The sequence below is a fragment of the Microcaecilia unicolor genome, chromosome 2 (genome assembly GCF_901765095.1).
Source record: "Microcaecilia unicolor chromosome 2, aMicUni1.1, whole genome shotgun sequence".
Lineage (NCBI taxonomy): Eukaryota > Metazoa > Chordata > Amphibia > Gymnophiona > Siphonopidae > Microcaecilia > Microcaecilia unicolor.
In genome coordinates, this window is record NC_044032.1 from 27265869 (window position 1) to 27281774 (window position 15906).

The following is a 15906-nucleotide window of genomic DNA, read 5'->3' on the forward strand; positions in this document are numbered from 1 at the left end:
GGGAGAAAATCTCACCCTGGGCACCCAAATCCTGTCCGGTGCTAGCCACTCCTGAAATAACCTCATCTCGAGGTGCCCCACCCGGCTCAGGTCTCTCCGTGTCCACGGAGGCCGCGCCATGCGGTGTAAGCAAAATGGCACCCGCTGCCAGCTCAGAGCAGGAAGAAACATCGCTCGCCATGCTCGGGCCGGCTCCTACGCCAATACAGCACGATTTACAGAGCCCTGCTGCTGATTTGCGCTTGCCACAAGTGGAACAGCGCTTTACATTGTCCGCAGCCATCGCCGAAAAACGGTGGTAAAATCCAAAATGGCGGTTTCGCGCCAAAATCGCCCCGATCGCAGGCCCACCCCGGAGGAGTTGGAAAACACTCTTACCTCAAAGGATCTAGTGTACAACTACGATCCTGCTGAAAATCAGGTCAAAAACCTCTGTTCCAGCGTCTCTGCGTTTAAAAACGCGACGCGACTTTTTTTTTTTTTTTTATTAAGCTGTGAGGAAAGCAGAGGTATTGAAGACTCCGGAGGCTCAGATGAGTGGGAAAGGCAGGGAAAGGGCGAACCTATATGCCTGCATCCACTGTTGGTGGGTAAGGACAGGGAAAGCAAGGCAATATGTCCACATCCACAGAGGTATGGGTAAGGCAGGGAAAGGGCTAACCTATGTGCCTTTAAAGTGAAGCTGCTATAGCCTCCAACACCCCGGTTAACAACTGGCAAGCCAGGAACCACCTCCCGGCAGATTTTTCTGGAGCTCAAACAAGCTGCAGCCACCCTGCTAAGGGAGATAGAGAATACTGAAGAGGCAGTGGAGCTAGCTGGCCAAGAAGGCACTGTGAAAGTTTGAGTGCTCTCTATCTCCCCTGCTGGTTGATGGACATAACCCATACGTAATGGCTTCATCTGCTTGATGACAAGGAAATGCATGATCTTGAGTTGCATACACTGCCTCTATTATATGCAGATCTTTCATGCATACTCCATTTTGGATATCCTGAAATCCTGAGTGGCAAGAGATACCAGCACCATAACATAACCAAAGACCGTAACTGGACATATCTTCTTCCTCTCCCTCTCTAAGTTCCCCCCCCCCCCCCACAATGGTCTTTACCATACATGTACCTCAATATCACCTTGTTCATACCGGAATCGGCTAACGCTGTTTATGGTACTATTTAAGCCACATTGAGCCTGCAAAAAGGTGGGAAAATGTGGGATACAAATGTAACAAATAAATAAATATAAATATAGCACTGTTCACAGAAGAAAGTGTTTATGAACAACTAGAAAATCTGAAGCTGGACAAAGCCACAGAATCGGACGGGATCATCCTAGGATATTGACAGAGCTCAGAGAGGTTCTGGCAGGTACTCTTAAAGATTTGTTTAATAAATCCTTAAAGATGAGGGTGGTTCCATGGGACTGGAGAAAAGCGGATGTGGTCCTTCTTCACAAAAGCAATGACAGAGAAGCTGGAAACTACAGGCTGGTAAGCCCTACCAAACCAGACTGGCTCTCGCTTTGGCCAAGAGAAGGGCTGCTCAAAATCCTGTGAATTTGGGGCCCATCTGGACAAGAGAGTCAACTGCAGTAGCCACATATGTGCTCAGCTCCAGCACCTCTAGTGTTGCTGCCATGCAGCTCAAGAGTGGCAGGTAGTTCCAAATCTTGGGAATCAGCAGCTCACAGCGCCTGCAGCTTTGCTGCCCAATCCTCCAGGAGGAAAACCATCCCCAGAACGGTGTTGAAGCCAATTCCCAGATAATCCACAACCTGGGAAAGGTGCAAACAACTCTTCAAACAATTCACCACCCAACCAAGTTCCCCCAGGAGGGATATAACCTGAGAAGTTGCTCCCCTGGCCTCTAACTCAGAGTCAGCCCGAATCAGCTAATTGTCTAGAGGATGCACCCAAATGCCCAGACACCGGAGATGGGCTGCCACCACCACTGTGGAAAAGGTGCAAGGGGTGGGGGCTGTGGCAAGCCCAAAGAGCAAAGCTCGAAACTGGAAACTGCACCCAAAAACACAGAAGTGGAAATACTTGTGATGATGCACAATGAGAACGTGCAGCTAGTCTTTCCTAAGGACCAAGGTGGTCAGGAACTTGCCTGACTGAAATGAGATCATCGACCAAAGGGTTCCCATGTGGAAGTGTTGTACCTGAAAAAAAGCATTCACTTCCTCGAAATCCAGGATGAGCTGAAAGGAGCCTTCCTTCTTGGGGACTATTAAATGAATGGAATAACGGCCCAGGCCTTGCTCCTCTAAAGGAATGGGTTCCACAACTGGAGGCGCCAGTCATTAGCTCTTTTGGACCCACAAAGAGCTCAACCTAAAGGACCTACCTGAGCCTGAGGTCGGTGGCGCAGGGCACCTAGCTGGCTAAAACTGGCTGCACTCCCCCCCCCCCTCGCAGTCTCTCTGTAAAAGACCTCAGAGCTCTTGCCGCAGCTCAGGCAGATGGAGAGGCCGCACCTCTTTGGTGAGAGTCCACCGAGGCAGAGGAACACCAAGATCCCAGGGGAAAACAGCAGCAAAAACAAAAGTGGGGAACTGACCAGGCTAACCAGAGACAAATGAGACTTCAGTCGATTGTAGACAATTTATTGGTGAAGACTCGACACAGTACCATGTTGTTTCGGCTGGTAGCCTGCATCAGGAGTCTAAACAACAATAAAATATGACAAGGTGCTACAACAAGTATAAATAATACAATGAATAAAACAAAATATGTTTTAAAAAATATTTTTCCAAAGTAACAAAATAAAATATTGAAGAGCCTTCTAGACATGGCAGCACATCCAAAATGGCTGCAGCGGACCAGCACGACAAGTGCATGTCAGCAGAGCCCACCAAAATCAACCCCAACCAGGCTGCGATGGGGACGATGGCGCATCCAACAATGCCTGAACCAGGGAAGAGCGAGCATATGCGCCACAGACTCATGACGCTGCTCGCCATCAGATTACTCACAGTCCAGAGGATCCTAGAGAAACAGCTCAAAACACAATCAGGTGCTGTAACCCTGCCGACTCCCACAGAAACAAGCTGTGCCTGTAAGGGGAAACCGCTATTAACCGCGGGTTTTATTTTGGTATTTTTCAATGCAAGGAGGCAAGAGATCCAAAACCCCAGCAGGCAGCTCAGCACAAAGAGCAGCAGGGGAGGTAGGGAGGGAAATAGCCCACCAGGCACCCTCAAACTCCACTCACCGACCCAGGGAAGGGCAGGAGCTAGCACAGGAAATGTCCTTCCACCAGCTACAGAGAATACTGAAATGGAAGCTGCTGCACAGGGTCCTACATAGCAGAGCTCTGGTGTTCTCTTTATCTGCACCTGCTGGTAGGCAGACATAACCCATTTGTCTCTGGATTGATCTGGGGGATGCTATGGAAGAAACATTATATAAGTCTTGTAATCTGGTAGTCTCTCCATCTCCATGGGAATGGGAAATGTTGTAATACACAGAAAGAGTGTAATTATTCACTCACTAATTTCCAGTACTAGAAGAAGTTAGAGACCAAGATGGTGAAGCATTTGTCATTAGAGATTTTTAACTGCAGAGTAGACAACCATCAGTCAGTCAGAGATACATTTAGGCTTACTAGATCCTTTCTGCAATCAGGAAAACTGATTAGTTCCTTTGAGATCTAGGTTCAATTCCCAAGCCCAGCTTTCAATTCTCAGGATGCTGCAGAAGATTCCCAGCTATCGCCAGAGTGTACACCCATACCAGGTTTTGCAAAAAGCTATCGTATACAGCCCCAGTCAAAAGATTTCTACTGTGATGACTGGGTTACACAGGATAAGCATTAAAAACTAGAATAAAACTCCATGTAGTTGTGAATAATGACTCAATGACAACTGCAACAGAAGCCCAAAAAGCAGGAAACTGCCAGAGCCAAAATAAAATTTCATTTATATCAAAACACCATGAAGATAAGCCACGTGGACCAGAAAAAGTATTAGTACAATGTTTTGGGGAAGGAGTTAGGAACAGAAGATAAAAATACATATTCTTAGAACATAGAAATTCCATATTTAGTGTCCATATCAATCATTACCATAAAGAAAAAAGTAACATTTACCTGCACTTCTCTGACAAGCTGGGAAAGATCGGGCACACAGAATCCAATAGGTAAACCAACTTTGGTTGGGGTCTTGAATTTGTCTCCTATTTTGAAAGGGACATCGTCTAGGTAACTGAAAGGCCCTAAAATCAATAACAAGAATGCATAATGAAAACTGAAGGGCTCTGCAACATACCTGGATCACACATCATAGTACGTACTCAAAGCATGCACTAGCAATTCTGTTTGTCTGCCAAGAGGAATAATTTGAACCTATGAGTGAATAGCATCAGTCCAGCTTTACAATTTATGCTGTAGCACTATGCACACTAGGTACAGGAGATTCATGCTCAGATCCTCCATCTTACAGGTTTAGTCAGAGCTTGAGAGGGGGAGGGGGGATGGCTGCAGCTATTGTGACAGGTCCTGCAAACAAATGGTGCCAAGGGCTTTGCAAGATACCCCTCTTGTCTTTGGGCTAAACAACTTCCCAGTACTGGATGAGCAGTCCTTCTAAAGGATAGCAGATCAAAGTTGGAAGACTTAACATAACATAGCATAGTAGATGACGGCAGAAAAAGACCTGCAGGGTCCATCCAGTCTGCCCAACAAGATAAACTCATATGCGCTACTTTTTGTGTAAAAGGCAGGAAAGGGGGCAGGATATAAATTCTCACAGACACTGGTACCCAAATCTAAATGCATGACTTAGGGCAGCAAACAGAAATCAACAACATAATCTGATGGCAGATAAGGACTCTAAGACCCATCTAGTCAGCCCATTGTTTCCTAGTATAAGGCCAAAGACCACAACCAATTTGTCAATTTCTTTGCACTAAGGAACCTGTGCTTACTCCAGGATTTCTTAGAGGCCTCAATTATATCACCGTTATAGGTGCAGAGTCCCCACCCCTTTTATGGATTCTATCCCAGAATATCACATTTCATACAGCACCCCAGTTATTTTCTGTTCAACAACCCATGAGTTGAATTCCTTTGTAACCTGAAGCTGTCTAGGTAATCTCACTATATCACTGTATCTCAAACTATTATTTGGATTTGCTCACACCTTTTCAGTAGTAGCTCATTACTTCTCATCACTAGCCATCTTGTATTGCTGCTTTAAGGTCTTCCAGAAGTACTATAGCTGAAACTGAAAATACTAGGGGCTATGTAAATCCAAAATTTATTATTTAAAATGATGTTCCTCGGGGGGCTGGCCCAATAGCTTCCTGTTCCAGGGACCACCAGAGATGGGGATGCTAAAGAAGCAATGTTCATAGACTCCAGAGAAGCACAGAAAAAGCCATCAATCAACATTGACAGGTTGCCCGATTCAGGGTGTACATGACAGTCCTCAACTAGAGGAGGTACATTATGAAAGCTGGTTTCCATAAGGAGACAGTATTTAAAAAAAATGGAGAAGGACAAGGTGCCCCAAAGCAGGAGTAAGTAAGGCTTATGTCAAACCAAAAGAGACTGGCTCTGACTCAGCTAAAAACCCAATCAGGAAGAAAACATCATTCCAAAAAGAAACGGATATTACGACAAGAATATGGGGAGGCTGGTACATTTCCACCCATTGAGTCATTGTTTAACATCCCATCTCACCTACCATGAAAATCTGATGCCAACTTCCTAGTCGCCATTTAGAACCTGAAAAAGATTTAAAGAGAAATATTCAAAAAAATCTTTCAAAACCTAAAAAAAAACCACACATACAGAACATTATACATGCACTGTCTTAATGAGTGAAAACACTCGAGTTCATCTCTCCAATGGTGGCTGGTTTACTACAGCACATACTTTATTATATTTTATTTTTCCTTTACAAAATAGTAACAAGTAACCATTTGTTCCAGCAACACGGATTAAACAATTATAGGTATAGATACTCCTTAGAGAACATTCTAAAGCAAAAGAAACAAATACTCTTGGGAGTACAAAGAAAAAATAAAGTTGGGGAAAAACCCTTTAAATCCTTCTTAGACCTCAAAAGGCTGAGGGGGAGTGAGAAAATATTTAGGAGAATCCATAAGAAGTTAAAAAAAAAAAAAAATTAAAAGTAACGCTAAACATGAGTCTAATTCACCCCTATAACACCATTATCCAACTTGCACTTGAATCTTCACCGCTTGAGATCATTTCATATCCAAAAAGGACTGCAACTGTACTGGACTAAAAAAAAAAAAAAAATGTAGTCCCTCCATACTTAACTGAACATTTTCAGCCTTTCTGGTGTGTAGTACCACCTCGTGAGTACCTTATATGCATTTTCCTGTATTAATACACAAACCGAGGCATTCTGTACTTCCCCACATATACGTTCCCATTCCTGTGCTGTAAAATGGCATTGCAGATCCCTTTCCCATGCTCCCTTAAATGAGTATGCCCTTTCTTCATCCCCTTGAAAGAACCGGTATAACACCGAAATGGATTTTGAAACTTTCCCCAATAATATCCACAGATTTTCTAAGCTTTCCCTTTCTCGGGGCATTCCTCCCCTCCAGCCCTGCTTCCCCATAAAATGTGTTACTTGTATGTATGCAAATCGGTCTCCCTCAGGGAACCCATACCTGGCCTTCAACTCCTCAAAAGTCCACATCCCTCTCCCATGCAGCACATTCCTGAATCTCCCCACTCCCTTCTTTTCCCATCTGATAAATGTAGCGTTTTCTCTGCCCGCTCTAAACTTTGGTTCCCATCTGAGGGGGGCCAATGATGACACTCCTTCCAACAGCCCCCAACGTCTCCTCATCTCTCCCCATACTTCCAATAAATGCCAAAGATATGGACTACAATCCCCTCTTAGCCCTCTCCCTAAGCTCTCTGAAGTCCACAACAAGGACTTCAAGCTCCTTTGTGGCCAATATGATTGCTCCACTTGGACTGAGGGTTTCTCTGTTCCCCGTTCCCAATCTAAAATCATCTTCACCTGAGATCCCCAATAGTACCACCTCAAATTTGGAACCGCTCTCCCCCCCCCCCCCCCCCCACAATACGCTCTGTGCCAACTGCGGCTTCTTATTTCCCCATATAAAATTATATAACTCTAATCTTTTAATGAACTGCTTCGGCACTGCCATCGGGAGTGTCTAAAAGAGAAATATGCGCGGCAGCACATTCATTTTGATCACTGCCATCCTCCCACACCAGGACAACCACTTGCTTTTCTATCTCAACATATCATTTCTTATCTGTTCTTGTAGATGGCCATAATTTAGTTGAAATACCTTATCTAGATCCCCCGGTAGCTGTATCCCTAGGTATCGAATTTTTGGGGGTGCCCATTTAAATTCACATCTATCTCTCACGTCTGCCTCCTCTTCCTCGCTTAAGGATATTCCCATTATCTCACTTTTGTCCATATTTATCTTGAACCCTAAATATTTCTTGTACTCCTCAAATATCCCCTGAATTACTGATAGTGTTTCGCCAGGATCTTTTACATAAAGCAGCATGTCATCTGCAAATAGAGCTATACGGTGTTCTCTATCCCCCTACCCCAGGATGTTCTCGAATCCTCGCTGCTAACGGTTCCATATAGAGTGCAAAGAGGAGTGGGGACAGCAGGCAACCCTGTCTGGTTCCTCTATCGGGAAGAATGGAGAGTATCCCCCATTGATGTTTAAGCATGCTCTCGGGTTCCTATACAATGCCTCCACCCATAGACTAAAATTCCCTCCTAATCCCATTCTATGGGACACCACCCATAGGAACCCCCAATTAACCCTATCGAATGCCTTTTCCGCATCCATCGATAGTATGTCTATTCCCGAATTTGTTTTTGGGGGCCTCCCATAGCAGGTGTAATGTTCTCCTAATGTTGTCCCCCACTTGTCTCCCTGGTATAAAACCTGATTGGTCTGTGTTTATTAATTTAGGCAACAGCCTTCCCAATCTGTTAGCCAACACTTTCGCAATGATTTTCACGCCCACATTCAATAAGCAAATGGGTCTATAGGACCCACACACCATCAGGTCTTTCCCAGGTTTGGGTAAGACCGTCACCCCTGCTTCCATCATGGAACCCGGGAGCTCTCCTCCTGCCAAGACCCCATTACCCACCCTCAACAACATCGGACTAACCAGACTCTCTAAATGTTTATAAAATCGTGCCGTGAAACTAGGGGAGGTAGATTATAAATTGGCGACTTAGTGGAACAATGAATTATCCCTGGGCCTTCGAGGAGAACAGTTAAAGATTTATACACTGAACATTCCCAGGGTGACAGAGAACGTGTTGCTGAGAGAAACCTTGTATAAGTTTGTCATGAGAATGTACTTTTACCCGCACAGGGCGATGAGGGCAGCAATGCGAGAGGATGATGCCTGTGCCAAGTGTGCGCACATCCCCAGCGGATCTGGGGCACATGTTTGGACATGCCCGAGAGTTCTGGAATTCTGGAGACGGGTTGTCTAGGCATGTGTCGGAGCTGTGGGGAGTGCGCTGGACCCCACACCGCGTCCCAACTATTTGATCAGTTTAAGCTGTCGGTACCAGGGGTGGTGGGGTTGAAACCTTTTTGAAGCGTGTGGTTCTCATGGGTAAAAAGGTTATCCTCCACCAATGGATAGTGGCAGAGCCCCCAACCTATCAGCATTGGAGATCCGGATGATTGCTTTGTGCGCACTGGAACGCGGAGGGGTGGGTGACCTGGCCTCGTCCAAGGGAGATGCTTATTGCCAGAGGTGATCACCTTTCTGGGATTCATTAACCCCAGCAGCGCGTAGCAGAGTTCTGAATGCTTGAGTGGTTGGCCATGGAAAACCCGGGGGGTGGGGAGGGGAGGGGTGGGGGGGAGGAGCCTGGGCATGGTTCGTAGTAAATGGATAGGTACTAGAGCAAGTATTAAGCAGTAGTTGCTTGTTCGTCTAACAGTTTATGATATGTTATACTGGCTCAAAGGGAATGAGAGGCTGCCTGGGTGGGGTGTGGAAAAGCTACATATACAGCTTCTGGGGTCTGTCATTTGGGCCTCTAATAGACGTAGAGGCTGGGGAGACGGTGTTGTAGCATTTATCGAATGAATGGTACCTAGATTGGCAAGCAGGATGGGGCTTAACCCACTTGAGGGGGGGTCTGATACTCCTGGATAGTCTGAATGGATGTTCTTCGCAAGTGTATTACTGCCCTACAGGAGTAAGGTGGTGAATTGCGTAGTGGCCTGGATGTGATAGAAACATTTACAGGCCCGCTGGGGGTCATAAGAACACAGACACCCGGTGGGCTGTTCAAGTACGGGCGCACTGCTGCAGGAGATAGTGTGCCTTAGGGTGGGAGAGCTCTATACAGTTGGTAGAACCAAGCTAGGAATTGCCTCAGTATCATGGCTGGGGGGGGGAGAAATCTGGGGAAAATACTGTTATGATGGTTTTGGCGAAATTGAATCTGCTAATTGTTTCTTGGAGCTCATTGTGGTACTATGTAGTGTATTGGCTGTTATTTATACTTTCCATTTGTATTAAGCCATCAATAAAAACGATTGATATAGAAAAAAAACTGTGCCGTGAACCCATCCATCCCGGGGGCCTTGCCATTGGGAAGTTTTTTAATGACCCCCTGTATTTCCCCCAGTCCTATTGGTTCACCCATCCTTTGGCTCTCCTCTGCACTCAGTGTCTGCAGGGGTATCTGATCCAAATATCGATCTATACTATCTGGCTTAAAAATCCCTTCTCTATGTCAGAGTCTATGTACACCCAACCCCCTTTACTATCTCTAATTTTCTGTATCCTTGACTTTACCCTTTTCGCCCTCAGGCATCTTGCTAACATGGTGCTGGATTTATTTGCATATTCATAAAATTGCTGCTGTAATCGCGTTCTCATATATTCCACCTCTACCATCTGCACCTTTTCCAGTTCCCCCCTGATCTTTTTGAGTTCTGACCATACTCGTGGAGATGGGTTTCTCTGATGGGTACTTTCCAATTGTTTAATCTGCCGCAAAGTTATCAATCGCCTGTCCCCTCTCTTTTTTTTTCCTAGCTCCCCATTTAATCAATATTCCCCTTACCACTGCCTTCATTGCATCCTATAATATCCCATCCCCAACTTCCCCAGTATCATTAATTCTCCAGTATTCCTGTATGCTAGCCTGAACCTCCTCCCTCACCTGCTCCTCCCCCAAGAGAGACTCATTAAGTTTCCAAGTGGTGATCCTCTTCCTACCGTTCCATCCCTATAATCTAATCCACACCAGTGCGTGGTCCAAAATTTGAACTGGTTCTATTTCCATCTCCATTATCATCGGTGCCCAGTTGCGATGTACCCACAGCCCATCTATCCTAGTATATGAGTTCGCTGCATGGGAGTAGAAGGTGTATCCCCTTTGTGTACCCTGTACCATCCTCCAACTGTCCACCAGCTCCATATGGTTCAAAAATTTACGAAGTGCCTTTCTCCCTAGACCCGACTGGTAGCCCCCTCCTCCCGAGTGGTCTAATCTTGCATCTGGGGCTATGTTGAGATCTCCTCCCACAATCACCTGTCCTCCTACAAACCCTTGAAGCTCTTCCCATAGTGTCTGAAAAAACCCGCCCTGCCCTGTATTAGGGGCATATATGTTGATCAGTGTTACCTCCTTTCCCTGTATCACCCCCCATAGGGCCACACACTCTCTCTGTTGTATCCTTGAAATTATTTTGATAATCATACCACATGTCTGCCTAAGCAGTAAGCAACTCCCCCCACTTTCTTCCCTCCTGCCCTTGGTGTGTCACCACCTCCTTGTAAGCCCTACTACGTAACAAATGTCCATCTCTGTGCGTCTCATGCAGGCATATCACTTCCCACCGCAGCCTAGTTCTTTCATCACCCTCATTCTTTTCCCCGGGTTATTGAGTCCATTCACATTCCAGGAGCCCACCTTGAATCCTTCTCCCCCCCCCCTCCCTGAGTTATCCCCTTCCTTCCCTGTACTAGTTCCCTCCCCATCTCTATCCCTTCCTCCCCCCCCCTCATACCCGACTTTACTGCTTCCGTTGGTCTGAAAGGAGGCTCCGTTCTGACCCCCCCCCCCAGGCCCCCAATCACCCCGAGCTTCCACCCCCCTGTATTACTCTACACCCTCCTCCCCATTATTCTGTTAATGGCGTTACCCACTCCCCCTCTTGTCCCTTGAGAGCACCCCTCTCCCTAGTTCTACGTCCCTCCCCACTTCAACCTTAATCATTGTTCATGACAAACTGAGCAATGCTCCAACTCGTTTAGATCATCAGGAGGCGCTCCTATCTTTCCTCTGGTTGCCACCATCTGCCATGCCGAGTCTGCTCTTGGCTCTGTCTCTTCCGGTGGTTGTTGCTCCCGGGCTGGGAGTCCCTCACAGCCCAACGACCTCAGCGCCTCCCATGCTTCCGTAGGTGTCTTCACTTTCCGGGACTTTCCCAGCCACTGTTAGCCATATTGCAAAAGGAAAGAGCCACCAATATCGAATCCCTTTAGCTCTCATGTAGCTCGTCACTGCTCCCATTGCTCTTCTTTTCTGTAGAGTTGCTCCCGCCAAGTCTTGGTATACTCCAATTTTGTAATTTTTCCAATGGATCACTTCTGTTGTTTTGCTTTTCCTAGTATCCGCTCTTTGGTGGGAAAATCCCAAAAACAGGCTATGACATCCCTCTGCATCAATTCCCATTGGGGGCCAGCGCTTCTATGCACTCGTTGCAAGCAGATCTCTCGCTGCCCTTCTTCCCCCTCCGAATTCAAGATGTATTGACACAGTTCTTTAATCACCACCTCACAATTATAGAAAATGTCCAGCTCTGGGATCCCTTTGAATCTTAAGTTGTTGCGTCTGGATCTGTTTTCCAGGTCTTCCAACTGCTGAATTTCTGTTGGCACTACATGGGCCTCCGCTTTTCTTTTTCGTTCCGCAGCCTGGACTGTTTCCATCTTCTCTTCCACTCCCGCTACTCGTGTGCCCAGGTCTCCTACCTCCGTCCGGATCTCTCGAAGCGAGCTCTGGATCTCCTTTCGAACCCCTTCCAGTTCTGATTTCAATTCTTTAAACCAGCCTACAACATCTGCTTTAGTGATCTCGTCGTTGCTCTCATTCACGTCTCTGACGGGCTCTTCCTCTGAGTCTAAGGGGATCACACTCATCTTCTCCATGTCCTGGTTGGCTCCCGCCACCTCCTGTTTCATCTTTCCCGCCTGATCTGCCACATACCGAAATTTTTCCAAGCTCTTCTTCGGCGGCATCTTCTGTCCCCCACCTTTCTTCTGCGTTGTTTCCTCAAACGTCTCTTGAAGTTAATTAAAGTCAGCCGTTGTCCTTCTCACTCCTTAGAGAGATACTTTTGGGCTATATCCCATCCAGGAGTTCCCTTGTACTCAAACAATGGGTTTTCCCAACTCTCTTCTGTGAAGGAACCATGACACTCTCACTCCCTGAATCCAGCATTCAACTCCACTCTGCTGTGTCCTCCAAGTTGTGCTTCCTCAGCTCTTTTCCAGCACCTTATTCTGGCTCCCTCCAGCCTCTCCCCGTTGTGCTGGTGCTGCTCATTTAGTTTCTGGCCCCTCAGACTGCTGCACTCTTCCGTGGGGGGTGTCCTTGCCCTCTCACCTCCACCTTTCCCCAATCTAGTGCTCCAGCTCTCTTTCTGATGTCCTCTGCTGGCTTCCTCCGTTTTCTCCACTACCGACTTCGTTCCATGTGGGGGGGGGGGGGGGGGAGAACAACGCCCGTCTGTCTCGCCGTCTGCTGGTCTCTGCTACTCTTCCCACACAGCTTGCTCGACTCCCCGTCTTTCAGGTATGCCACCAACTCTAACCACTCTCAGCACGTCCCGTTTCAGGTCTCTCTTCGCCCCGCTCCACGGTCTCCTGCTCTAGCCGCCATTTTGGATCGCGGGCTGCTGCTCTCCGGTCCCGCCGCTTTCTCCTCTCCCGCTGGGCGTGCGATGTTCGTTCCGCCCGCGTCACCGGCTATCTGATCGTCCAGGACGTGGTTTGGCGCCCGTGGGTTCGGGGGCCTCGCTCGGGGTCAGACGAATCTCACTCCGCAGTGGCAATTTTCTTCCCCGGCTCCACCAGAAGGTCACAGCTTGTCATATTATATATATATATACACTAGTAAAAAAAGGCCTGTTTCTGGAGCCAATGAAATGGGCGCTAGCAAGGCTTTCCTCTGGCCCCTCCACCCAACGCACCTTCGTTGTTAGTGACGCCATTGCGCCGCCCTGGCCGCCGTCGATGTGAGTGAATTGCTCCGCCCTGAACGTCATAACGTTTGACGCGAGGGCGGGGCCCCGAGACTGTTTTTCGTGGCTTCAGAGCTTCGAACTTACGAACCTTGGCTTCAGTGTCGCCAGACAATAGAACGTTGAGGGTAAGTTTTATATATATAGATATATATATAGTGAAGGACGTCCATAAAGGACATCCATAGGCACAGCTCGTCTTTTTTTCTATATAGTAAAGGACGTCCATAAGCACAGCTCGTCTTTTTTTCTAGGACGTCCTTGGCATGCGCAGAGCAGCCAGCATAATGCTTGGCTGCTCTGCGCATGCTCGACCGGCCGACTGGCCGACTGTTTAACGATGGAATAGAGAATGCAAGTGAGCTACAACGAGCAGCTAATTTGCATTCCTATTCCTTGATGCATGCCCGTTCCTTACCGATTCGCTAAGGGAATCGGTAAGGGAAGGGCTTTAACGTTTTTTTTAGTGCATCTTGGCCTGAGAGAACTACTAGCTTTAAAAAAGGAAGGAAGCTGTAATAAATATGGAAGAGTGGCCTAGTGGTTAGGGTGGTGGACTTTGGTCCTGGGGAACTGAGTTCGATTCCCACTTCAGGCACAGGCCAAGTCACTTAATACGCCATTGCCCCATGTAAGCCGCATTGAGCCTGCCATGAGTGGGAAAGCGCGGGTACAAATGTAACAAAAAAAAATGGACTGTCTAGGGAAAAAATGGGAAAAATAAAAAGTGAAAGAAACATGAAGATATGAAAGAAATAATTATATTAAATTAATAAAAGGGCTGGCTTTTTTAAAGGAAAAAACCTATGCATTTTTATTAATGCAAACTTAAGTATGCTAATCTGTCACAATCTATTCAACTGCAATAGCAAAACAGGGTTCTGCATAATGACTCACAGCTTCACACCATATCTGCCTAAGCTCTGATTGCAGAGTCCCACCCAGGACTAAGAAACAGAGCCTATCACTGAAACCCTATGTGCACTCACTCCCTTATCCAGGATACAGCCAGAGCAGGTGGTGCCAGCTTTTAAATACATTTTAAAACATATAAAAACATAATACAAGAATTCAGAGGATATGAATTGCCAGGAATGATAATTTAAAGAGTAGACTGAGATGGTATGGAGGTTATTATTATCATTTATTGGGATTTATTAACCACCTTTATGAAGAGATTCATCCAACAGGTTTACTCCTGCTTTGTCCACTGTTGTAACATAACTCTGATAGAGTCCCCTGGGACTGCGTTAACACTTCATATTCACCAGCAGTCTCGGTGAAAAGACACAGAACCACCCTAAGCATGTAACACAAAATCCTAAATTCAACAGTACATTTAATCCTATAGAATTTTACTTCGTTTACTGGCTTTGCTACATTTGAAACAGCAAGTACGCAATAAACAGAAGACACCACCAGGCTACAATTTCTGAAGTCAAAAGAAATAAAACAGTGTGGTGGCATCTCATCTGGGATTAAAAAAGACCATTTCTTTAAAGTATTCTCTAAACAGATAACCTCTTCCAAAACAAGCATAATGGCTTACAAAGTAAGTAAAAATCCAACAACCTCCAACATTTCTTACTTCCTCCACTTTGCATTTGTAGCCTAGTGGTTAGTGCAGTGGACTTTGATCCTGGGGAACTGAGTTTGATTCCCACTGCAGCTCCTTGTGACTCTGGGCAAGTCACTTAACCCTCCTCCATTGCCCCTGGTACAAAATAAAGTACCTGAATATATGTAAAACCGCTTTGAATGTAGTTGCAAAAACCTCAGAAAGGCGGCATATCAAGTCCCCTTTCCCATATCTACAGCTTCTTCCACCTCTGTTAACGGAAAAGTGGCAATCTAGCAGAAGCCACATGGACACATACTTTATCCAGTGGCACCCTATCAGCATCTCCTCTCAAACCCAACTTCAACAAGGCTCTCATTACAGCACCACATTCTCCCCAGTGTGCTGGATAGGAGATGTCAAGCAGCTGGCAGCAATAAATTTTCGTTATCCAAAAATGACCAGGACACTTCTACCCCTGCATTACAGGGGTCAGTTACTAAGGGTTTCTTCTACCTTTGGAAATATGACTTTAAAGATACATTTCTAGTAAACAAATTTTTAAAAGGCCATCATAAACATGCACATCGTTTCGATGTTGTACACTAGACAGTAAAGCTGGGAAAGCAATCAAATTTATTAAATAAAATATTTAGAAACAGGAAAAGTTCAACTAGGTCCTGAAAATCAGGTCAGGGTTTTAAATTGAAAAATACAAGCAAATTAACTTAATTCATATCCAAACCACACTCAAATATATGTCATTCTGACTAAGCCTCCTGACATCGTCCTAGTCACATCAAGTACTCAAGGAATATTAGAAGGATGTTAATACCATATACGCACATCTCTTGGAAAAAGGCTCATTTAGATCTAGATGACACTTGTTGTTTCAGTACTAAAAAGGACAAACTCTAACCGGTCAATACTGTGTATCTGAATTTTCAAAAGGCATTTGATAAAGGACCTCATGAAAGATTCCAGAGGAAATTGGAGAGACATGGGATAGGAGGTAGTGTTCTACTGTAGATGGTTAACAGACAGAATACAGAGAGTTGAGTTAAATGGT

At 46.0% G+C, this 15906-nt stretch overlaps 1 protein-coding gene across 2 annotated transcripts in view; it reads right to left on the reverse strand.

Annotated features, from left to right (window-relative positions):
• The window catches only part of LOC115462830 (ubiquitin-associated protein 1-like), an 84157-nt gene that overhangs the window by 51910 nt on the left and 16341 nt on the right, over positions 1-15906 (reverse strand). For both annotated transcript variants that reach the window (XM_030192859.1, XM_030192860.1), the window contains exons 2-3: positions 5689-5729; positions 4092-4216 (exon numbers count right to left, since the gene is read on the reverse strand). In XM_030192859.1, the coding sequence (XP_030048719.1) occupies positions 4092-4216; positions 5689-5722 (159 nt within the window). In that variant the 5' untranslated portion in view covers positions 5723-5729. The remainder of the gene's footprint in view (positions 1-4091; positions 4217-5688; positions 5730-15906) is intronic.